The sequence below is a fragment of the Odocoileus virginianus genome, chromosome 15 (assembly GCF_023699985.2).
Source record: "Odocoileus virginianus isolate 20LAN1187 ecotype Illinois chromosome 15, Ovbor_1.2, whole genome shotgun sequence".
NCBI lineage: Eukaryota > Metazoa > Chordata > Mammalia > Artiodactyla > Cervidae > Odocoileus > Odocoileus virginianus.
The window spans coordinates 6,657,615-6,683,190 of NC_069688.1; the positions used below are offsets into that span (position 1 = coordinate 6,657,615).

A 25,576-nucleotide genomic window follows, 5' to 3' on the forward strand; every position below is an offset into this window, starting at 1 on the left:
TATGGATGACCTGAGTCCTCGAGACCAAAACAGAATGGTTTGCAAAGCCTAAAAGACTTGCTTTGGCTCTTTACAAAAAAAGGTGGCCACGTCCTGGCATAATTGCAGCCCCAGCCAGACCTTTCACTCGGCCTCTTCCCCAGGCCCACCCTGGGGCTCCCACTCTCTGGAGCCCGGTCACCCCAGGCCAGGTTCTGATTCCCGGTCCCTCACTGCTCAACACCCACCAGGAAAGTGCACCTGCGCGCCTGGTTCATCTTTTCCTCCCATCTCCTACTTGAGTGTCTGTCCTGGGAGACAGGAAATGCTCATCTAACCATCAATCAAGGTCCCTAGAGAAAACCTAGGCCCAGATTCCAGGCCACCCCCTCTATTTCACATGAAGGAAATGGGGAGCTGGCACTTGGCTGGCCCCTCTCGCCATCTCCGGCCGCCCCGCCTCTTGGCTCCGTATTCCAGAGGGGGCACCCGGGGCCACTGAGCCTCAGAGTGGGCTCTCAGACCCCCTCATCAACACCACCTGGGGTGCCTCTAAAAACACCCTCCTCCCAACACACGCACACACTCACAGTAACTCTCACATGCACACCGACACACACACTCTTTCTCACACATACACCCGCAATCACACATACACACACACATATACATACACACACAACACACTCATACACACACACACCCAGATGTACACACACTCACACTCTCACACACAGGCACACACTCACACACTCACACACACATGTAAATGTACACACACACTCACACACACACTCACATATACACACTCACACACACATACACACACACACACATAACACACTCATACATACACACACTCACACACTCTCTCACACACGGGCACACACACACACACATGTAAATGTACACACATACTCTCACACACACTCACATGTATACAGACTCACACACTCACACACACATACACACACTCACACATACACAACACACTCAGACATACACACACCCAGACATACACTCATACACACCCAGACATACACACACGTGATCACACACTCTCACTCACACACTCACACACACACTCACACACACACTCACAATACACAGATGTACACACACACTCTCACGGACACACTCACACTCTCACACACACACTCACACTCACACACACTCCGAGTCTTTGGCAGTGGGGCCCAGGGCCCTTCACGGCGAGCCTGAGAACCCACTGCCAGGTGCTGCAGAGACCCCACTGCAGTGACGCTGCCTCACCCACCCTGGGGGGTGCCGCCATCCACACCTGCTTCTGCTTCTTGTCCTCTTTGTTTGGGCAGCTCTGCGAGGTGGGAGGATCATGAAGGCTGGTCCCGGAGGACCTAGGGTGACTCATCCACAGAGAACCAAACCGCTCCTTTGAGTCAGCCCTGCAGACCCATGACCTCACCTCATCTGGGCCTCCACCCTTCACCTGTCAGGTGAGGAGATGACCTGCCGCTGGGTGAGATTGTGATGGCTAACTATTTGTAACAATGTCTCATCAACTGCAAGGTTCCCTGTAAATATTCGCAAGAACTGTTGTCTCTGGTTTCTGTGTTGAGTTAGCAGCATGTGATATCTGGTGTGGAGCTTAGAACTTGGCATGGATTTCAAGAGAGGAGAGGCCTTGTAGCTTTTGTGTGGCAACCAATATAAATAGTGGAAAACTAAATAACTAAGAAACATCTTCTCTCTCTTCAGCTCAATAAAAGAGCCTCTGTGTCTCATGTCATGTGGGAGGCAGGCTTCCAACTGTGAGACCCTGGAAGCTTTGGTAGCAGATGGAACAATGCCCCCAAAGAGGTCCACGTCCTGGTCCCTGGAAACTGTAAACACGTGAGGTCACGTGGCAAAGGGAGTCTAAGGCTGCAGATGGAAATAAGGTCTCTAGTCAACTGGCCTTAAAAGAGGGGGAGTTTGCTGGCTTATCCAGCGGTGTGAAGTCACACAGACAGCTGATTCACTTTGTTGTGCCGCAGAACTAGCACAACACTGCAAAACAATGACACTCCAATAAAATAAAATAAAAAAGAAATATAAAAAAAAGAAATGAAAGAAAGGACTTCCATGGTGGCACAGTGAATAAGAATTCACCTGCCAACACAAGGGACATGGGTTCGATCCTTGGTCCAGGAAGATTCCACATGCCAAGGAGCAAATCAGCCCATGAGCCACAACTGCTGAAGCCTGTCTGTCCTAGAGTCCGTGTTCCACAACAAGAGAAGCTGCCGTAGTGAGAAGCCTGGACACCGAAAGGAAGCAACCAGAGAAAACCCACGCGCAGCAATGAAAACCCAGCACAACCAAAGATAAATAAATAGATAAATTTCCAAGGGAGCTGTCATGGCAGAGGAATGACCTGAGAAGTACAGCGCTTTCAGCTTTGAAGAAGAAGGAAGGAAGCCAAGGGCCGAGAAATGTGGGCACCTTCTAGAAGCTGGAAAACAATCAGGAAACTGATTCCCTCCCAGGGCCTCCAGTAGGAATGTAGCCGGATGACACCTGGATTTGGGCCCATGTGAGAATTCAAACCTACAGAACGGCAGCATAATAAGCAGGTGTTGCATTAAACCATGATGCTTCCGGCCATGTGTTATAGCAGCGACAGGAAACGCACAGAACTTCCATTCCGGGAGCCAGCAGGCATGGGCTAGTGAGGGTGCTTCCAAGGCTACTCGTGTGTCAAGCCAAGAACAGCCCCATGACCTCCACCAGGACTCACCACCCCCAAGCCGCCGTGCCCTGGGCTGATCTCTGGCCGTCCGGGGATGGTGGTGAGAAAGGTGCTGCTGCAACCAGACTGGGACAAGTCACAGAGCACGCACAGGGTGGACATCGGCCTTCTCCACAAACACAGTGCAACCCAGGCTGCGGGTCTGTGCTTGGCAAGAGCAAAGAGGATGGATAACCCCAAACACGGGGCTGCTTCCTTCTGCCATGCTGCTCCCAGTTTTAGCTACTACCCAGTGGGCGATAGCTATATGCCCATGCATACAGCTGGACATCTGAAACGCTTCCACTGAATAAATAAATGAAGGGTTCCCCACTCTGCATGTCAGCATGACCTCCTTCAGGGCTCTGTGGCCATCCCCCCAACTGGCATGGTCCAGTAACAGCAGTCCAGCGAGACAGGAGACACCTACCACACCCCAGTGCTTCCTGACTGGCATTGCTGGTGGTCACGACTCGGCCGAATCCTTCCAGGCACCCAAACTGTGTCCTGGGAGAGGTGCCAAAGCGGTCCCCTTGGAGGAAGCGGATGGAGGTATCTGCTGAGAAAGTCTTGGAATCCAGATGAAGCTGGAATGTTCCACTCTGGATCAGATCTGCAAATCGCCCAGCAAGATACTTGCCTGCCAAGGCCTCCTCTGCAAGACAAGAGGAATTAGGAGTGTCACATCACTGTTCCCTCTGGGGTCGGGGAGGATCCAGGTGCAGAGCTGCACAGAATGTCCATGTTGAAAGGAGACATAAGCCTTACCCAGGGTCTCAATTTACAGAGGGAGAAACTAAGGTTCAGAGAAGGGGGTTGATTGACCCAAAGTCACAAAATCAGAAGCACATCTAGGACTCCAATCCAGGTCTCCAGCTCCTGTTATTTCTGTGGCAGCAATGCGACCCTCAGTGCTTCTCAGGCAGTGCTGATGGTGCAGAACCTGACTGCCAGTGCAGGAGACCTTAAGACTTAAGGGTCCAGTCCCTGGGTTGGGAAGATCCCCTGGAGGATGGAGGAGCAACCGGTAGCAACCGGTAGTAACACTCCGGTATCCTTTTCCAGAGAAGCCCGTGGACAGAGGAGCCTGGTGGGCTACAGTCCATAGGGTCGCAAATAATCAGACACAACTGAAGCTACTTAGCATGCACACATGCAATGTGACCCTCACTGGTTGAGAATATCATGACCCAAGTCACTCATCTAAGGTACACTATCCAGATGCATGACTGTCTCAGCCTTTGCCAAGCAAACATCTCTAAGCCTCAGTTTCCCCATCTGAAAAATGGGCTGGAAAAGCCCCTTTTGGGGTTGGTGGGGATTACAAGAAAGGCCGTGATGGGGCCGCTTGGAGTGAGGGTGGAGCCTCTACCTCAACATTCAGCTTAAAGTTGGCAACCCTCCAGCTGTGGAACTATGAGGGTTTCCTAGGAAGAAAGTAGATGGGCAAGCCCCACACCTGGAACTGGGACACCCCAGCCCAGAACGAATGTTCCCACCACAGTGGCTACTGTGAGCGCAGCCCCAGGCCGTGGACGCCAGGAATAACCATTGCCTCCATCTGCAGCTTCAAACACACCCAAACTGCGTAGTCTGTTGCCGGAGAACAACAAACAGGGCCCCTTAATTCATAATGCTGGGGCTTTTCTGGCAGCTCAGCGGTAAATAATCTGCCTGCCAATGCAGAGACGTAAGAGATGTAGGTTCATCCCTGGGTCAGGAAGATCCCCTGGAGAAGGACATGGCAACCCACTCCAGTATTCTTGCCTGGAGAATCCCATGGACAGAGGAGTTTGGTGGGCTACAGTCCATGGGGTCACAAATGAATCTGATATGACTTACAGACTAAATAATAACACAAGTCATAATGCTATGGCGGGGCGGGGGGGTGGCCTTAATAATCACTGTCACAAGCACTGCAGAATGGCTGAGATGAAGCCTGCCTCCTGGGTTACACTCTGGCATTTTCTATGAGTTCTCTCTCATAGAGCAGCAGTCAAGTTCCAGCCAGACCCAAGGTCCTGGATGTTTGGGCATGAGATGGTGCAGGAGAAATAGGAGAAGTTCTCACCATCTCGTCAGAATCCCATGGGCTGTGCCCTACCCTGGCTCAGGGTAACGGTCTTAAAGTCCACTCTACTCCCTCTTAAATCTTTCTATTCTCAATTCGTCCATACCATCATTGTGCAGTTCCAAATCGTGTACTGATGGGTGTAAACAGTGTCAGTGGTCTGAGACGTCCTCTGATTGGAAGTAGAAAGGGCAAAAATTATAAACCAACAGGGACTCCCTCACCCTACCTCATTCTCCCCTTCCTCACACGTGTCTTCCTTCTCTGTGCCCAGAAAACCAAGAGAAGAATTAGAAAACATTTTCAAGAGCAGTCAGAGAGTATTATTATATTTAGTGCTAGTCAGCTATGGGCCAGAACTCTATTGCTTTTCATAAACTTCTCAGTAACCGGCTCCACCCACGGGCCAGGCACGTGGTGGGCTCTCTGGCCCCACAGGCAGGCGCTGGGGCCGCACTGGCTCCATCCGACGGACGGGGACACTGAGACCCAAGGAGTCCGCGTGGTTTCAGGACAGCAGTGTGAGAAAACATACCAACGTCCCGCAGGTCCGGCAGAGAGGCGGGGGGTGCGTCCGCAAGCCGCAGTTTCCACGTGATGTTGACTCCTAACCGCTCCCTGCTCAGACACTCCACCTTCACCGAGGAGTCGTCACAGACGGGGATGGAGACAGGGGATCCCACCGTCTTCACCTGCACGGAGATGCAGACGGGATTCAGGAACACGAAGCCAGGAGCCAGCTTTGCCGAGCCTACGCCTGGCACTGAAACTGGCTTATCTTACTGTTGGAGGAGGTCCCAGAGAGAACAGGACTGCCCCTTGACCTGGGAGCTGACCCCAGGGTGATCGGCCCTCCCGGGCCCTCCCCTGCCCTTCGAAAGGCTGCTCTGCACCCCCACCGCCTCTGGGAGCCATTTGGGAGGGCACAGCCTTGAGAGAGCCGGAAACGGAGGTTCTGGGTTCAGAGCGGTTGAATCGCCTGCCTTTGCTACGCAGCTTGTAGACGGAGGTGTTAGGCTGCATTAAGAGCCAACGTACATGGGGAAAGGATTGAAAAAGAAGAGATACATGTATATGTGAAAACAAGATAGACTACAAAAAATATGCTTAGAGAAAAAGGTAAAGATTCTCAAAAAAATAATAAAAAGGGCACACACACACACACACAAAGAAAGCTCAGACGCTCCAAATTCATGGGGCCGTAATTCACTGGGGAAACAACTTCTGCTGACTGCTCAGGTCCTCGCAAGACTCACACCCAGCAGGATCCGAGCCTCCCTCCCGGGAAGCACCCACCGGCTCCTCCAGTGTGACCACGCAGCCTGGCTTCTTGCCCCACCTAAGGACACCCCACAGCGCCCGCTGGCCATCCGCAGGGCAGGCTGGGAGGATGGATGGTGGCAGGGCCCAGTTACCTCGAGGGCAGGGCTGAGGGTCCACACAAGCCTCACTGTGCACTCTGCATTGTGCTCTTTCAAATGCAACAGCCCAGGAGCTTCTGCGTGGAGTCCTGGGGGTGTTAGTTTATCAGAAGCTGGGCGTCGGAGGTGAATGAGAAGGTGAATGAAGGTGCTGGGTAAGCAGGGGATTCTGTGGCTCTACCATTTCTCAGCTGTGTGGCTGCCCAACTATTTTAACTCATCACAAAACGGTGATAATAATAGGGTCCCTGTGAGGACTGCATTAGCTAAGCCGTGCCAAGGGGTGCACACTGCCTGGCACAATCTAAGTGCTCGGCACACATTTGGAGTGGTATCTGTACACAGGTGGAACGGCCAGGGAGATGGCCAGTCCCACCTCTACCTCTGTGTCATTAGCCTTGTCTGAGCTGCCTTCTCATCCTGGGTCTCAGTTGGTAAAATGAATGAGGGTTGAACTGTAGGTTCATTTGAGCCCTGAGGTTCTCTGCCCAGTGACACTGAGCTCAGGCCGAGCCTGCTTGTGGGCACATACCTGGATCTGACAGAAGCCGCGGGCCGTGAGCTCATCTAACAGGAAGACCTGGAATGCCAGCAGCAAGCCCGAGTAGTCGGCACTGCACACCTTGCCCGTTGGGAGCCGGAGCTGGAACTGCCCTTGGGTCTGGAGAGTCTGCCAGAACTGGGGCCCTGCGGGCGAGCACCAGAGGTCAGCAGACAGGGGCAAAGAGCTGTGGGGTTCTTTTGGTTTTTTTCTCTGAAAAAACTAACTCTTCTTCATTTCATTTGGAGTCCACAAGTGCTGCCATCTTGCATTGCCACCCTCTGGGTCTAACTACTTCCCAGCATGCCAGCTTGTCTCTGAAATTACTTAGCACCCTCACAGCAAGCCCAGTTCTGCCTCAGCTTCTAAACCCAGACTGAGGTCCTGGACATTCTTCTTGGAAAATCTTCCATACTACCTTGCACTCAATGGGGCCATGACACCTGCTTTGGCCCATTCAGAGCAGATACCGCAGCCTATGTGCAAGACTAAAGTTCTGCAGTAACAACCTGCACAAACGTGCCCAGCAGCCCTGCACTCCATTTTAAGAGTTCAGGACCCACACCTCTCTTCTCCCAAGTCCCTTACTCATGACAGTCTAGCTCTGATTTCTAGCTACTCAGTCACCATCAGGGGGACAAGTCACATATATGTCCAAATCACCTTTTGAACTTTTTCAGGATAGCAGTCTCTATTTCAGAATACTTTGTGACAAACTTGTGCCCTTTGTCCCTCTACCGGAGAAGGCAATGGCACCCCACTCCAGTACTTTTGCCTGGAAAATCCCATGGACGGAGGAGCCTGGTGGGCTGCGGTCCATGGGGTCGCTAAGTCGGACATGACTGAGCGACTTCACTTTCACTTTTCACTTTCATGCATTGGAGAAGGAAATGGCAACCCACTCCAGTGTTCTTGCCTGGAGGATCCCAGGGACAGGGGAGCCTGGTGGGCTGCCATCTATGGGGTCGCACAGAGTCGGACACGACTGAAGTGACTTAGCAGCAGCAGCAGTAGCCCCTCTACCAGCTGCCCAGAGCCTTATGACAGTCAGTCCCAGGATCTGGGTCTCTCTCCTGAATGCCCATCCCATTGCCCTGGGTGGACCCAACACTGGTCCCTGCGCTGACCCCTGCCCAGCCTGGCTGTGAGTAACCACAGCCGGTCGTTGCCCAGGTGGACGCAGTCAGAGTTCGGTGTAGCCTCACAGCCATGAACATGTGAGAGTGGATTCGCTCTGAGAGCAGGAGGAAGGAGCTGCCCATATTTAAATACGACCCAGGTCCACAGTGATCAGAACAGACACCACAGCCCGGAGCTACAGATGGATTGGTGGCAGGGGGTGCCGGGGGAGGGACGGGTAGAGGCTGGTGAGTTAGTGTCACTGTGACTCCCAGAAGCCAGACCAGCAGCTCTGAGCATGTCAGCATCATAGTAACCAACGTGGCCACTAAAGGGTCTACACCTTGAGAACAGTCCTGTATCCAGGACTTCTCATGGGAACCAGAAACAATAGTAGGTGTCTCAGGGAGCTGATTGCTCCAGAGAAGCCATGAATAAAGCTTCGCCCAGGGGTCTGGGAAGCACATCTGATCTGATTGTTCTAGAAGAAAATGCTGCATTGAGCATTCTGTCCTGCTCTGATGCCACCTGGCTTATCATGGACACGCTCCCCTCAAGTGGGGAAAATAAAGGCCTGGGCCCCGAACCCTGGGACTCTGGGGGACCTTCCTGGGGTCACTCACGTTGGCAGGCATGGGGGTGGGGCGGCCGGGACTCCCAGCGTCTCTTCTGCAGGCTGCACAGGAGCGGCTCAGGCGGGAAGGCGCTCCGGTAGCCCTGGCCACACCGTAGTTGGCACTGCTGCCCGGCGGCCGTGCCCGGGCCTGAGGTGTTTTCGCACAGGACGGCCCCGCCAGCCACATCCACCACGTTGAAGGGCAGCGGGCACTGCGGACCTGGGGGGAGGAAAGGGGCGGCTGTGGCACCGAGGCTGGCACCGAGGCTGAGCGCCTCCACCTCCCATTTCTGCTCACAAGGACTGGGCCCCCCTCACCCCCCTTTCCTCAGGCCAGCCTGGGCCCGCCCACTCCCTCTCCACTCTCCTCTTGGCTAATCCCATCCTCTCTCATTTTAACAGACACCCCTGGGTCGGGAAGATCCCCTGGAGAAGGGAATGGCTGCCCACCCCAGTATTCTTACTGGAGAACTCTACGGACGGAGGAGACGGGCAGGCTACAGTCCATGGGGTCGCAAAGAGTTGGACATGACGGAATGACCAATGCTTTGATAGCACTTTTAAGCAGAGACGACTCTCACATCTTCACCTCCACTCAGGCCCTCTGGAGCACCTTCCCATCTCTCAGTCCAGTTCCCACCCAGTCTCCTCCACCTCAAAGCCAACAGGACCAGGCTCAGCGTCTGCTGCCCACGCCTACTCCGGCTTAAGTAACCCCAGCTTGAGGCCTGGCACCTTTAGCGGCCAACCCAGACAGTCCCACCTCCTTTGCCCACCAGCTCAGGTGCGGCTCACAACTTCCTGACTTCTCTTCATCCCCACCGCACATCCTTCATTTAAACATGTGTGATCTCCCTGAATGGCCACTGAAGCTTCCTCACCAGTTCCCTGCATTTGGGCCTCACCCCCTGCCCTCTGCCCCATGTCCAATCCATTCCTCCTGCCAACAGAGAAATGTATGGAGCTCGACTTGGTTCTCAAGTCTCCCGAGCGCCTGCTGGCCCAACTTCCTCTCTCTGCTCTGGTCTCCTCTCTAGCCCCACTTTGCGGCAGGACAGAGTGGCTATTTCCCAACCACATGCATGTACAGCCCATGTCCTTCCTTCTTCTACCTGCTCATCTGCCTAGAAGATTCCTTTTTGGGTCCTCAGTTATTAGCTCAACCCCTTTAACTTTCTAACACTTTCCACAGTTTTTCCAGGTTGACTTTAGCCACCTTTCTCCAAGCCCTCAGGGCCCCTGGGGTAGACTGCCTTGTGATCAATCAAACAAGACTCTATCTGCATTCGGGTCTCCCCGCTGGACTGAGCCACAGAAGGGGAGAGGCTGTCTCTCCTCTGTTTACCCAGGGCCCAAGGCTGACCCAGACCACAAGCTCCAGGAGTGTGTGTTAAATCAATAGATGAATGAGTAAATTAAAGAACAGATACGCTCAGTGACAATTTCACACTTGGCTAAAGATACAGTTAATTATCTGACTCTAGAGCACAGCCTTGCTGCCTGTATATATCTGGCTTTAAAGCTTGCAATCCTCACATGACTCAAGGTTACTTGGGGTCCTCAGATGGAGAATGACTCATTTTGATCTTCAGGATGCAGCCTGGGCTTCTGTCTAATAAGGACAATGGCCTCTGGACAAGATTGTGCGCTGTAATTTGCAGTGGGCTCATTGAGTTGGCTCTTAGCCACCAGGCTAAGCAGTTTACAGGAACTATTTGAATTAACCCTAACAATGATGATAAGAAATAGCTATGATTTCCCCCACCCCATGCCCACAAGTTACAGATTGGGAACTTGAGGTTAAGGGACTTGGTCAGGGTTACCCAGCAAGGGCGTTGACAGAGCTGACACTTGGGTCTATCTCTCTGACCCCCTCAACTGAGCTTTCTCCCCACACTCTGTAGGAAGTCAGCAGGAAGAAGCTTTGGGGAATTCAAAGTGCTGGTTTTTCCACTTGCTAGCTGGGTGGCTTTCAACACATTAATGACCCTCTGTGAGTCCCAGTTTTGCCATCTGTAAAATGGAGAGTAGGACTCTTCTATCTACTTACCTTCACTGGGAAGCAGAAATGGAATGTATGATGTGACGAGTACATTTTAATAGGTGACTCTCTGCACAGGTGAGCTATGATCACGGAATCCTGGCAGGGCCAAGACACAGGAGGCCTTTCCAGACCCCAAAAGAGCTGTGCCCCCAGACCTGTTCCTACAGGACACTCAGCAGTCTGTTCCTCGGGTCTCATCAGTGCAGACCACTCTTAGCTGTCCTGTAAGTTCAAGGTGTCTGACACTAAGGCTGACACTCACTGCTCTCGGCAACACCCAGCAGGGAGCTCTTCTCATAAACACCCATCGAGCACCTGCTATGTTCCCTGCATGGTGGCAGCGGCTGAGGGTCTTGAAACAGAACCCATAGAGACTGGGAGACTCAAGGACTTGGGAGAAAAGGTGTGTAGTCAGAGCCCTGGGCATGCACCGCAGGTTAGGGGTAGGCAAAGGGATGGATAGAAGGAGACAGAGCCCCACGAAGACAGTGTCGACTCGTCCTTCCCACCTTTCTTTTGAAGACTCCCCTCTCTCTTAACAAATATAAAAATCACTCTACAAATGTAAAAATTCTCTTTACACATAGAAATTACTAGGCCTAATTAAACGTGTCTGCAGTTTCAAAATGTTGCTTAGAGACCGCAAATGTTTAAAATAAATAAATAAATAAGGCAATAAAACAGTAAGAACAGAAGAAAGGCAACTGCCATAAAATTAGTCATTTTGTGCAGCATTTCTCAACCCTGCCAGACCCAACATCCCAACTTGTAATAAATATTTTGCAATGTCTTCATTTACTGCTCTGAAACAAAAGTCACAGATAATGTAACCTACTTATGCACATACATTTTAAAATGACTACAATGTCCAGTGACTTGAGTATATAGGAAAAATTAAAGGTAAGTAGTTAATAAATCAATAATATGTTTAATAAGTAACAATGTATTTCAATATTACATATTCATGTACAGTTCAATATTTGACACCAAATGATCTTTTAAAGTAGAAACAAAAATAAATAAATCAACACTTCCACTGATTCCTGAAGCTCCCTGGGATGGCCCCACCCTCACTGAGATCCTGCCATGTGGACCCGCCTCCTGACTCGAGGACGGGGAGACCAAGGCCTGACACCCCCAGGAGGCCAGCGCCCAAGCTTCACTGGCTCAGGAGATCGCCACACAGGCTCGCCTTGGTTTGAGTCCCAGTCCTGAATATTCATTGGAAGGACTGATGCTGAAGCTGAAACTCCCAATACTTTGGCCACCTGGTGTGAAAAACTGACTCATTTGAGAAGACCCTGATGCTGGGAAAGATTGAAGGCAGGAGGAGAAGGGGATGACTGAGGATGAGATGGTTGGATGGCATCACCGACTCAATGGACATAAGTTTGAGCAAGCTCTGGGAGTTGGCAATGGACAGGGAAGCCTGGCGTGCTGCAGTTCATGGGGTCCCAAAGAGTCGGACGTGACTGAGCAACTGAACTGAACTGAACTGAGACAAAATTTCAACATCACGGGGGTCAACTTCAACCCCTCACGCAGTTCCCTTGTCTCCCCTCCTGCCCTCACTTTCCTGACACCTTTGGTGACCCCTTCATCCCAGTCAGGGCTAAGGAAGAGATGATAGGACCCCCCACCAGCCCGGGGGGCCACTCTGGGGCGTCACCACTTACTCTCACAAGCCGGCTGGCTGCCGGCCACGCGGGTCCCGGGCACCTCCTGTCCGCTTCCCAGGACGCACCAGCAGCTGCCCTGGGCCGGGTCGCACTGCACTGGGGAGAAGCCTCCGTCCTCCGCCCTGCAGGCTGGGCTGTAGCCGGGGCTGGCTCCCCCGGAGGGGACTCCACTCTGGAGCACTTCACAGAGGCTCGGGCCTTGAGGCAAAGAGAAGCTACATGTGTTCTCTGCCCGCAGGGGTGCCGCAGCCCCTGTCAGCGCCCACCACCACCTGCCTGCAGGGCCCCCCAGGGGCTGGGGTTGCCTCCCCACTGGGGTGTTGCACTCGGACACTCGGCTGTGTACTCCCCTCTCCACTCCATGCACACACACACACACACACACACACACACACACTGCCTGTCCTCAAGGAGCTTAGACTCTTAGAGGATACTTAACAAGTAAGTGAGCAACCGCAGTTCAGATGCTAAGGATGACAATGGGAGGAGCGCGGGGCAGTGTGTGGGCCCGTAGGAAGGCACTGAGCTCTGCTGTGAAAGACAGACAGGCTCGCAAGGCTTCCGAGAGGGACTGCTGGGTGGGCAGCGTAAGAGTCAGCCAGCTGGGGCGGGGGGTTTGCAAAGGCTGAACCAGACCGTGAAGGCCCAGGGAAGAGCGTGACTACCTGCTTGAAAAGTCTGATTATAGCTTACTATTCCTGGACCTGATGCTGAGACGGAGAAATAAGAGAAGCCCAAGAAGATACAGGAGCCTACACCGAGAGGTCCAGGAGCCACAGCAAGGAACCTGGGCCTGAGGACCGCGGGGAGCGTCGACGGGCTCCAGGCAGAGGACAGCCGCACACGTGCCCTTTAGAGACACTGTCTTGACCTCACGGTGGAAACCAGATCGCTGGGCCAGGCTGGAGGATGAGGGGCAGGCGGGAGCCCGGGCATCGGGGCTGCACCGCAGTGCCCACTCTATCAAGGACCAGTGCTGATTTCTGCCTCTAGTTACCCCAAACCCTGCCATATGTATTACTCCCAAGAACCCACTAAGGTGGGGGAATCACGCCCCTATTTCACAGATGAGAAAACTAAGGCGCAGTGAGGTTAGAGGCATTCACGGCTCTGGAATGGCCGAGCTGGGACGTGAAGCCAGCTCTTGGGGCTCCATACCTCGTGCTCATAGGGTGGGGGCTGGAGGGTGATGGGGGGGCAGTACTCACATGGGGCACTGCTGTTTGTGCCAGACGGCACACCCGCTCCTGAGGCCGGATCCACACACCAGGTGCCAGCCTCCGATGCCTGCAGCCTGGCAAACTCTCCTGTCTGAGACAAAACCGAGGTGTCACCCAGGGAAGATGCTTCTGTAACTGAGAAGTCAGGAGCCAGACATCAAGGGTATTTCTCCCGAAACTACTGGCAATGGCCTTTCCAGACTTTGGGGAGGGGCTGGAAGGGGCTGTCCTGCTCGAGACCTTTTACGGACATTGTATGAATTCCTGGCTATAACATCCACATGAGACCAGAGCTGCAGTGAACCCATTTTTAGAGTGGGGAAAACTGAGGCTCACTGAGAGAGACATAGTGACAGAGCAACATCCCGCTGCTGGGGAGAGGCAGACCGGGCTGGGCCCACGCCTGCCCAGCCCCAGAGCCCAGCTCCTGCCTTAAAACCATCCCCCTAGTTCCGGAAATGATTTTCAACCAGCATCCCTTGGAGAAAAGGGGTCTGTAACAGAAAAGAAAGACAAGGGAGGAGGCAGTCCCCTGTCTTTGTCCTGGGCCCCTCTCTCCTTGGCCAGCTGGGGATACTGGGCAAGCTCCTCCAATTCACTGGGGCAAGTTTCCTCATCTAAAAAGAGAGGAGGTGGGACCAGATGGACCCACGCACTGCTGGTGAAGACAATGTCCTCTCTCCTGTGTGTGCAGCTGCAGGCAGAAGGGAGGGCAGTTCTTCCAAACTCCCTGGGACCACTGAGGGTTTCCCTGAGCTTTCCGAGGCCACTTGTTCATTCTAAACTCTGCTGTGCCACTTTCACAGACGATAAATGACCATCGTAACAACACCCGACATTTACAGAGAACATAATCAGGAGGCCCCCGGGGTGTCCTTCAGTCCCTGACGTAGGTAGGGAGCCTACGTCCCCATTAGACACAGAGAGACCCAGGGGAATCAGATGAGGTGCCCCAGGGTGCATTGCCTTCAAGCCGCACAGGTCGGATTCAAACCCAAGCAAAGGTTTGAGAAAATATGGGATCGTAAAGATCTGTAGGGTATGCTGAGAGAGCATACTAGCTGCTAACATGACTTCTCCTGAGGAGCAGGTCCAACACATAGCCATCCAGTTTGAGCACTGGACATCTTGGGTCCTGTTTCCTGGCACTTGGGTCCTTCCAGGAGCCAGCCTGGGGAACCACACGATCGGAGGTTCTCTGGGAGCTGGTCTGAATCACTTTTCCCTCCATCAGAACTGTGGTTCCTGCCTCTCCTTCTCCACAGGTGGACTTGCATCCCAGGATGATGGAGCAGACTCTCATTTCAGTGGTAGGGGGCCGCCAGCCAAGATAAAAGACTAGATACGCTAATTTCTCTATAAAACTCTGCCATAACTGGGGTCCATATTTACAGCGCCAAACAATGTTAATAACAGTAAGGAACAGTAACAAGGAAACCTTGGTCAGTAATTTGCAGTTTTATGAACCTCTGCACTGCTGATTTCATTTGACTTCCTTGGAGCCCCTGCGAGCCCAGCAGAGTGGGTGACGGTGTTCCTATCACCCCTACTTCAGGGTACAGGGCCTGAGCCACAGGGATTTCCATCAGCTGGTACCTGCGCGGTTGGTTCCAGCCAGAAGTCTCTTTCTAAGAGCTTTCACATCAGTCACTGCCCTAAATCATGACAACCAGGGAGCTGGAGAGGGAAATATTACAGAGTCTTCCATTTATGTTGAGAAGCTGAAATATGATGGGCATGTTGATGTGGCTACATAGCTTAAGGAATTATGTATGTGTATATTATTCTTCAAAGAGTTTCATTAAAGTTTCATTTTAAAAAAGTTTCATTAAAGGTATTTCCTAAAAGCCTCAAAACAATCCTAGCGCTAGGGAAGATTAAAATATATTCTGATCTTAGGATAATGCAAAGCCCAGAGAAGCACAGAGACGGTAAATAAATTTCCCAAGGTCATACAGCTTGGGCCTCTCAGGAGGCTCAGTGTTAAAGGATCTGCCTGCCAATGCAGGACATGCAAGAGATGTGGCTTTGATACCTGGAAGATCCTCTGGAGGAGGAAGTGGCAACCCACTCCAGTATTCTTGCTTGGAAAATTTCATGGGCAGAGAATCCTGGTGGGCTACAGTCCGTGGGGTCATAAAAGAGTCAAACACAACTGATCAGCTAAACATCACCACCACCACATAGCTTGGGTCAGCCAGGGCTGGGAACCAAGGCCTAGAATTCCTTGAGAATTTTCAATTAAAGCAAGTTTATTGAAAATTCGCCATCCAGAAAGTTCTGACTTCTTCTCAAACCATCTTGGGCCTTCAGAGACTTACCTCTAAGCAGGTAGGGATGAACAGGTCTTTAGGAGATGGTTCTGCTTGGACACGAGCCTGTTTCCAGCCGGAAAGCAGCCCACTGGCTCGCGATCTCTCACAGCCGGTGGGGCCTGGGTGGGGAGAGAGGGGAGCTCTCAACAGGTTGGCCGCGGGCGCTGAGGGCAGGTGGGGAGCCCAGGCTGGCCCCGAGAGTCGGAGCCATGCATCTGGGTGGATGGAGGTGCCTTGTGCAGAGAGCTGGAACCCCAGAGAAGCAGGCTGACGGTCGGGGACAAAGACCCACATGGGACATTTCATTTCTGAGACATAAAGTGAGTGCTTGATTATACGGGTCCAGATTCAGAAGAGAGGTTGAACTATGGACCAGACATGAGGCTGTTGTTCAAAGCACAGAAATAGATGAAACTTCCCAGGAAGCAGGTGTGGGGGGGTGGACCTGGGGCTCCTTGCCCACCCCCAGCTCCCTCCCCCCACCTGGGAAATGAGGAACACAATTAGGAACGATGACCAAGGTCAGGGACAGGGATGTCTTCCAGGCCTGGGGACTTGGTGGGGTGGGGATGTGGTCTGCCTGCTCTCAGGGGTCGGTCTGAAGTGCTGGCCCATGAAGCCTCCTCGGGCAGGGCGCCACACTTCCCGCCAGAAGGCCCCACTTACACTGCGGGATCTGCCGGGAGCGGGCGGTCAGCGAGGCGGGGATGTACTCTCCCCTCCCGTCCACACACCAGCAGTGTCCTGGAAAAGAGCCACGGACAGAAGTTCAGGAGGCGCCCAAGGGCCCTGCCCCGAGGGTCCTGCAATCCACACTACCATACATAGAAGAGATACCTAACAAAGACCTGACGTACAGCCCAGGAAACTACTCAACACATTGTAGTGGCCTGTATGGGGAAAGGATCTGAAAAAGAGTGGGTTTCGGTGTAATCTACTCACTGTGCTGCGCAGCAGAAACTATTGTAACACAGCATTATAAATCAACCATGCTCCAATCAGAATTTTAAAAATTCCCAGCAGTGCCAGTAAGTTCTCTCACCCAACCCCCTGTCTGCTCTCCCTAACATAGCCCAGAATCAGAGGCCTTAACCCCCAGAAACCCCAGCAGCTACCCACTTGATCTTCAGGCAGGTAGAAGGTTACCACCCCCATTGTACAGACGGAACGACCAGATGGCAGAGGAATTAAGGGACTCGCCACCAGCTGCCAAGGCCTAGAGCCCACTTTGCTTGCCCTGTGGTGCAGGGCTCTTCCCTTTCTTCCTTTGCAGGGCTCCTTTCCCAGATGAAAAGGGGGGTGTCCCTCAGTCCCCCCAGGGCGCCTGCCCCCCTCACCCGTCGCGGCGTGGCACTGCACAGGCTCCCAGCCCCCGAAGGCGTCACACTGCGGCACGTAGGGGCTGGACCGCACAGGGCCGGATGCTCGTGGAGACACGCCCAGGGTCACCAGCCGTCCCTGGTAGAAGTCAAAGGCTGGAGTCGGGAGACAGGAGGATAGAGGTGAGCACTGGACGGGCAAAGCGCAGGCCAAGCAGACTCTGTCCTGAGAACAGCCACCTCATCCTTTCCCAACACAGGCGGCCTTTGTGTTTCTGTGACAAACATCTCCACCCCAAAACAGGACAGAGGCTCATCGAGGAGTGGGTGGGCACTCAGCAGACTGCCTTTTAAAATTAAAATGAAAAAAATTAAAATGCCGGCTGATGGGAATTCCTGGTGGTCCAGTGATTGGGATGCTTCCACTGCAGGGGCCATGGGTTCGATCCCTGGTCGGGGAACTAAGATCCCACAAGCAACATGGTGCAATCAGAAAAGTAAAAACTGTCAGCCGGGTTTGAAGGAATCACTGCTCCTCCTTCAGGAATTCTCCTCTAGAGCCGATCAGGTTAAGGCAGAGTCTCCAGGCACGTGAGAGAACAGTGATCGCTGGTAACACTGATGGCATGTTGCATCACTGCCTTTCCTCCTGTGCCCACCCCTCCTCCCTGAGGCCCCGGGACACCGCTCCCGGGTTCTGTGGGTCAGAGACGCTTCGGGGCCCTCAGTCTCTTCCCAGACTGGGCCTTCCATCCCCAGGCTCCCCAGCTCCGGACGCCTGCACACCAAGAGCTTCCTGTCCTCTGGCACAGTTAGAGACGCCCCTTCTCACCTGAAGGGATGCCCAGAAAAGGGACCAACCCTGGTTGTTCTCTACAGATACTTCCTTTTTTCCCAGTGGCGTCAGACTTCCAAAGCAGAGCCAGTGGCTCGGTGGAGGGGAACTTCCTTAGCCTGACTTCTGAGCAACGTGCCACCGCGACGTTCAACCAATAAATTCCCACGGGGCCAACACTTCTCTCTCTTCCTCTAAATTTCCCTCCCTGACAGAAGTGGTCACCACTCAAGGGCATCAACCCCTCCTCCTCTCTTTGATTACATGAACTCTTGCCCAGGCACGGCATTTTTTTAAAAACTGGGTTCCTGCCAAAAGCAGAATCTCCAAGTCTCCGAGAAACAGAGGGGGAAAAAAAGTACCTGGGGAAGGAAGGAGAGAGAAGAGGAAGAAAGAAAAGGAGGATGGTTAAGCATCCTTTTCCAGGTCCCCACATTCTGGCGGGTGCTGTGCGAGACCCAGAATGTAAAGAGCAAGGTGGGGCGTCTTGTCCTCCAGCAGAGGTGCCTGGGAAGGGGAAGGGGGGAAACAAAGATGGCTCTGGGAGACTCTCCCACGCGGTTAGGGGAATAAAGGCAAGGGAAGCCCAATGCCAAGGGGCAGCAGATCTGCCAGGAAGGTGAGGGCAGGGAGGCTCCAGCCTGTGGGCGTGGGCGCTCTTGGTCTGGGTCCGGATGTTCCGGGGGGAGCAGTAGGAGTGGGGACAGAGGCCTGGGGGCCAAACCACCAGCATCGCATCCTGGCTCCACTAGTTGCTGGTTGGATGAACACATGACTTAACCTCCGTTCCCACTTCTGAAAAGAATCACGCATGGTGATTACAGCATCGCTCTTGTGGCACTGTTGGATGATCGAATGCAAAGATCTGGTAAAGATCGACTTAGCACAGAAAGTGCTTGGCCAGGGGAACATATCAAGCAATGCTGAGCTGTTGCCGGGCCGGGGCAGGGCCAGCCTTCTGAGCACATGTCTCTGTTGGGCGCAGGGACCAAGTGGTGCTTTTTGGAGTTTACTACCTGGATTAGATTTGATCACAAGAGGAAGGGGCCTAAGCCCAGAGCGGGTTTCCTCAGTTTAGGAGGGCTCTTCTCCCTTCCCTCTGGGGGTGTTCCTGAGTCCTTGGAAATGGAGGGAAACTTCAGAAACAGGGGAGCCGGAGCTTTCAGGGCTCACACATTTGACTATTGTAACCCACGTACTTGGCTTCCTGGTGGGCTACAGGCACCATATGCAATACAAAATACAGAGTCCTGCCCCCAAGCGGGTCTGCTGGAGGACTGGGTGCCACCTTGGAGGGGTAGGCAAAATTCCAGCTTTGGGATCTCAAAAGACGTTTTGTCTTCTTCAGAATCCAAGGGCCGGGGGAAACCACAGCTGTAAAGATGACTGGAGAGGAACTCATTCAAGCTCTCACTTCCGCCAAAGAAAAAACAAGAAACCAGAAACACGGGGCACTCACTGGACTGAGCTGCCAGTCGAATGGCATAATCGCTCCCGCTCAGAAACTTCTCCAAGAAAGTCTCCCGGGACGGGGAGAGTGGAGGAAAGGCCAGCTCCTCGTCAGTCAGCCAGATTCCTTTGGCCGCGAGGAAACTCTCTCCCAGAGGAAAGCGAGAGCTGTTGGAATACGTGACAATCTCTTCTGCTTCCCTGATGAACTGCAGGACGCGAAGCTTCACTTCCTCACAAGAGCCAGGACCTGGGGAGGAAAGACAGATGGATTCACCACGACGTGGAGCTCACTCTGACCCCTCTGAAGTATGTACGCACGTAAACAGACACACATATTTCTGATTCAGCTGTTCCCTTTGCCCCAACTCTCTCCACAACCTGGACTGTCCTTTCTGTTTTGTCTCCGCGATCGGATTCACTGCACCGACTGCATACCCACTTTGTGAGATGGTTAGCAATAGCTAATGTTTATTCCACACCAGGAACTCACATGCTGGGACCTTGCTGGGCTCGTTCCGGGTTCCTTCCAGCTTCTGACCAGCCTCATCCACACACCAGCAGCTCCGGAGGTCAAAGTGGGCCAGAGGGGCACTAAAGTCTGAGTAGGGCCCTGGGTATTGGTCAAGCTGGCCGTTTAGAATCTGCCAGAAGAGGTAGGGTTCCAGAAGCACATTCCCTCCAGGCTGGGTCTGGTTCCCTTCCAACACCGACACTGGGACATCTTGGAAAGAAGAGTATTTCGCCAGCCCTGGGAAGATGGCTTGTTGACCAGCCTCGTACAGATTTTGAATGAAGAGACGGAAGTTTCTGGAAGCTGCTTCTCTGTAGCTCATGATCTTCATTAGCAGTTCCGCAGGGGTCAGTGCCTGGCCAGCACTGTTCTGAGCCTCCCAGCGTTCGTACCACTCGAAGGCCTGCTCGGGGGGCCCGTCACATTGCACGGGTCTCCACTGACCACTGGCACTGCACTGCGGGATGTAGATGCTGGAGAGGGTGGGCGGCGTGCTGGGATTAGAGACCAGGGCCCGCGCTGTCCCGAGGAAGGCTCGCTCGGCCTGTAACTGACAGGGGCTGGGGCCTGGGGAGGGGCGAAGCACAGGCATGTCAGGTTAATAAGCCCCAAAGACCAAGATGCAGATGTGCTAAGTCGTTTCAGTCATGTCCAACTCTTTGCCACCCCATGGACTGTAGCCCACCAGGCTCCTCTGCCCACGGGACTCTCCAGGCTGGAATACTAGAGTGGGTTGCCCTTTCCTTCTCCAGGGGATCTTCCCAAACCAGGAATCGAACCCCTGTCTCTTGCATCTCCTGCATTGGCAGGTGGGTTCTTTACCACTAGCACCACCTGGGAAACCCAAGACCAAGGTGGAAGCCCTTATCTGTCCAAACTCCATCTAAAACCTTACACAACCATAGAAATCCCATCAACCTTATATTTGTAAATATTCAGAGAGAGGTCCTCCCCATCACTAAATCAATGCAGTTGAGACTGGCTGTTGTCAGCACTGCAGAAATGTTATGTGGCAGCTCCTTAAGGCCAAATTAATCTTCCTATCCACTCCTTAGAATGATTAACATTATCAGGACCTTTCTGGACAATGTTTAAATCAGACAGCAAATTTCACCATTAGCAGAAGTTTAGGCTTTAGCTACGACTCGGATGCATCATGTCAGGGCCCTAGGGGAGAATCGGAGTCTGCAGGTTGAACACTCAACAGACTCACATTTCTTGGGCTCTCCAAGCGCACTTCGGGTTCCGGGAATAGGCTGACCCTCGGTGTCCACACAGTGGCACTCCGAGTTGAAGCACTGGACAGGGAGGAAGCTCCCCTCGCTGGTACAAGCGGGGACAAACAGGCTGGACCCAGCGGGCTGGCTCCCCAAGAGGCTCTGCATGCGTGCCCTCTGCTTTTCACACTCTGTGGGGCACCGGGGTCGTCCACCTCTAACCCGGGAGCCAGCAAGTTCTCGGCCCCGGGCATCCACGCACCAGCAGTCCCCGGCGAAGCACTGAACCTCCTCGTAGCGCCCTTCTGCGGTGCATGCCGGGACGAAAAGGCTGCCAGGTGCCTGCCCACAGCCCTGAGAGTTGAACACCATTTCCATCACGTCACCTAAATCCCTCGCTGTGTCCTCTGGCACAGAAATAGCATGCTGCAAGAAGAGAAGGAATTCTGGAAGCTCCAGGAGGGAAGAAAGGAATTGCAGGGCATTTTGGTTCTCTTGTAAGTTGATTTCAAAGCCAAAGCTGCCCACAACTGGCTTCCTTGGGGCGACGCCTGTCTTGGAGGTTTTGGGGGCTTCGGAGGCAGGATTTGAATTCAGTCCTGAGGAGAGGGGCTTGGCCAGATCGGCTAGTGCCCGTCCATTCTGGAAGCCTGGGAGACCCAGCTGCTGGAAAAAGTGACTGAAGTTAAATGTGCCTCTTGTACCCAGCGCTCCAGACAAGTTAAACTGGCCAACATTCACCAAAAATCTCCCCCCGAAGAGGTTTTGCTGCAGTCGCTTTGCGTTGGTGGTGAACTGCAGGGCGAGGCGGGCCAGCTCTCGGGAGGGAAAAATCCCTCTAATGGCTTCCTTGAGGAGACTTTCTGGGGCGCCAAACCGCGTGTTCTGTCCTTGCAGCATTGGCTGGAAAACCCCGGAATCCAGAAAGAGCTCCTTGATCGAGGGCGGGCAGGATGCGGCAAATCTGGCAAATCTCTGAGACACCGGTCTTTCCTCAGGAGCCAAGAACAAGCTCTGACGGCTGAAAGAGCCAGAGGGCCCAAAGCGGAGTCTGGAAAAGGCCCGCCGCCTCTCGGAGGGACAGGACTGGTCTTCAGCTGCAGGGGGGATGCAAGCAGAGACACAAATGAAGAAATAGTTTCACCATCACCAGTGACCCTGACGCAAGCCCTCAGATCTTTCTGGTTTACTGTTGTTTAATAACCACTGTCTGACTCCCTGCAACCCTATGGACTGTAGTCTGCCAGTCTCTTCTGTCCATGGGATTTCCCAGAAAAGAAAACTGGAATGGGTAGCCATTTCCTTCTCCAGGGGATCTTCCCGACCCAGGGGTCGAAACTGTGTCTCCCGCCTGGCAGGTGGAACAACAACAACAGCATTTCTGACACAGGCCTCAGATCTTTCTGGTAATGAGATGAAAAAAAGTCCGTCAAGGACTGAATCTCTGCCTCCTCCTTCTCCATGTCCTTCTATTTGTTCCTTCCCCCGAGCAGAGTCCGTGACCCCCATCTTGGGGAGTGAGGACTCCAGGTGACTTGACTTCCTCACCTTGATTCCACTCAAGGGTGACCCCTTCCTAAGACAGGGCTCAGAGACACTAGCCCACTTTCTGGAAACCTGTCCACACACTCACCAAATGTGCCTGTTGGAATGATGTCTCCCCACCCGATGGGTGCCCTGCCTTGCCCAATACCCACGTCTGCCCAGAACCTCCAACTGTGATCTCATTTGGAAATAGCATCTCTGCAGATGTCATTAGTTAAAATGAGGTCATACTGGTTTAGACATTGACATTGACATTGAAGTTGCTCAGTCGTGTCTGACTCTTCACGACCCCATGGACTGTAGCCTACCAGACTCCTCCGTCCATGGAATTTCCCAGGCAAGAGTACTGGAGTGGGCTGCCATTTCCTTCTCCACTGGTTTAGGGTGGGCCCTAAATCCAAGGACTGGTATCCGTAAAGAATGCCATGTAAAGCAGAGAGGAGACACAGAGGAAGACGGAAGGCAGAGACTGGGGTGATGCAGCTGTTAGCTAATGAATGCCAGAGACTGCCAGCATACACCAGAAGCTGGCGAAGACTCTACCCTGGAGCTTTCCGAGGGAACATAGCCCTGCCCACACCTTGGTTTCAGACTTCTGGCCTCCAGGACTGTGACAAAATAAACGTCTGTTGTTTTAAGCCACTCAGTTTGTGGTCATTTGTTCTGGCCGTCCTAGGAAACTCCTGCACCAACAAATTCCTGTTTGTTTTTAATGGAATGTTGTTTTCCAGGGTTCTCCTATCAGAACCCTCCATGGCCTTTTTAACACTTCATTATAATGCTCTTCAACAGGCTGTCTATTCCTCCGTGGGGATCATCTTATCGAGGCTAACTAGTTTATCATCTATTTGAGGTTAAAAACCATATTTTAAATGCTATTGGTATTTTCCATAAGAAGAAACATTTTCCTATGTTTTAATATGCAGTATTAGAGGAACAGGGCTTCCCTCGTGGCTCAGGGATAAAGAACCTGCCTGCCAATTCAAGATACTCAGGCTCAACCCCTGGGACAGAAAGATCACCTGGAAAAAGAAATAGCAACCCACTCCAGCATTCCCGGCTAGGAAATCCCATGGACCAAGGAGCCTGGCGGGCTACAGTCCTTGAGGTCACAGAGTCAGACACAGCTGAGCAACTAAACAACAACATTACAGGAATTATGGTGTTTCCCACAATATGATAATGACCGCTCAGCAAACACACTTAGCACAGTCTTCCAGACTTCTTGATCTTTCCTCGAAATTTTTAATTAGTAATCAACTTCATGCCTGGTCAGGTCATGCTGTCTGAATATCCCAATTGGACTGTCATCATATTCAGAAAAAAAAGTTTTAAATTTCAAACTCTGACTGTCTCAGTCACATAGGTGGAAGGGAGAAAACTCCATTTTTCTCTGTAAAACCATAAATCTTAGAAGTTCTTTTCAACTCACCCCACCCCCAACTTTTCAAAATAATTCATTCCCCTCAGTTCACACAGGCTCCAAAAAGAAAGTCAGCCAATTTCACTCTGTAACCAGGCAACAGAGTAAGAGCTGGAACATGCGGTCAGAGAGAGTGAGAGAGACTGGCAACATCTGAACACATAACACATCCGTCCACAAGGCCAGGGCTTCCTCTAATGGGTATTACAGGAAGGCAGGGAAGAAACCAGGCTCATGTCTCTGCTTACTCTCTCTCCAAATTAAGAGCACACCCTGTCCATTCATTTGTTATGTAGTGTTACCAAGGCAAAGAAAAAATCAGATATTGGTTTCTTGTGGCACTTGTTTCCATAGTAATGAGACTGATACATCAGATGGAAAAAGTAGAATATATATAAATATGATCTATGCATTTGGAAGTACTTTTGGTTTTAATGTGGAAGACCAAAGTTCTTCATTTTCACCTGGAATTAGGATACAATGTTCTCTGGGTTCTAACAGAACCAGAGTGTAATTGTAAAGGCTACCTTCAAGGCAGAGCTTTACGTTCTTTTTCTACATCTTCACACTTAGCCAATAGGATGCTACCCAACACAGTACTGAGAACTCAAAATGTTAAGTTGGAGAAATCAAATGGTTTCCCAGGGAGTTACTGAAAGAATGTCAACACATGTCTATTTTGAGGCTCTGAAAAGACTGTCCTCCTCCTTCACTGTCTCACATCTTGCTGAGGCCATCCAGCTCACCCCATGTGGGAGCCTTTGAGTGCGCCTGGACTCCTCCCGCTCCACCGGTAACACCTCTCAGGGTCTCACTGTAAGGAGGAACAGAGTCTGATGCAATGCCTGGCCACCTGTCTCAAGTTCACACACTTCTCCCCAGCCCACTGCGTCTGCTTCAGTATTGCTTCCTGTCCTGGGCTGAATAGTGTCTCCCTAGAATTCACATCCTTCCTGGACCCTGAGAATGTGATCTTCTATGGATGTAGGGCCATCTTAGGTGTAATTAGTTAACATGGGGTCAGAGTAGGATAAGGCAGCATGCTCAGTCACTCAGTAGTATCTGACTCTTTTCAACCACAGGAACTGTAGCCCACCAGGCTCCTCTGTCCATGGGATTTTCCAGGCAAGAATACTGGAGTGGGTTGCCATTCCCTTCTCCAGGGTATCTTCCTGATCCAGGGATCAAACCTACGTTTCTTGCATCTCCTGCATCAGTGGGTGGATTCTTTACCACCAGCGCCACCTGGGAAGTCCATACTAAAGTAGCTCTTAATCCTTTATGACTGGTGTCATTACGAGAGGAGGAGACACAGAGGCAGACAGACAAGGCAGACAGCCGTGTGACGACAGAGGCAGAGTGTGGAGTTCTGCAGTCACAAGCCAAGGGAGGCCAAAGATTGTTGGTGTAAAAAAGAACAAAATAATGCTACTTGCAGTCACATGGAGGAACTAGAGTATGACCAACTAGAGAGGGCCATATTGAGTGAAGTAAGCCAGACAGAGGAGGACAAATATTAC

General features: G+C 52.4%; 1 protein-coding gene across 1 annotated transcript in view; it reads right to left on the reverse strand.

The window, feature by feature from the left end:
* The window catches only part of TG (thyroglobulin), a 238,090-nt gene that overhangs the window by 195,041 nt on the left and 17,473 nt on the right, over positions 1–25,576 (reverse strand). The window contains exons 9-20 of the mRNA XM_070476976.1: positions 21,085–22,185; positions 19,851–20,438; positions 19,368–19,607; positions 17,092–17,229; positions 16,421–16,498; positions 15,761–15,873; positions 13,428–13,530; positions 12,217–12,417; positions 8,504–8,716; positions 6,753–6,907; positions 5,335–5,491; positions 3,159–3,383 (exon numbers count right to left, since the gene is read on the reverse strand). Of these exons, the coding sequence (XP_070333077.1) occupies positions 3,159–3,383; positions 5,335–5,491; positions 6,753–6,907; positions 8,504–8,716; positions 12,217–12,417; positions 13,428–13,530; positions 15,761–15,873; positions 16,421–16,498; positions 17,092–17,229; positions 19,368–19,607; positions 19,851–20,438; positions 21,085–22,185 (3,312 nt within the window). The remainder of the gene's footprint in view (positions 1–3,158; positions 3,384–5,334; positions 5,492–6,752; positions 6,908–8,503; positions 8,717–12,216; positions 12,418–13,427; positions 13,531–15,760; positions 15,874–16,420; positions 16,499–17,091; positions 17,230–19,367; positions 19,608–19,850; positions 20,439–21,084; positions 22,186–25,576) is intronic.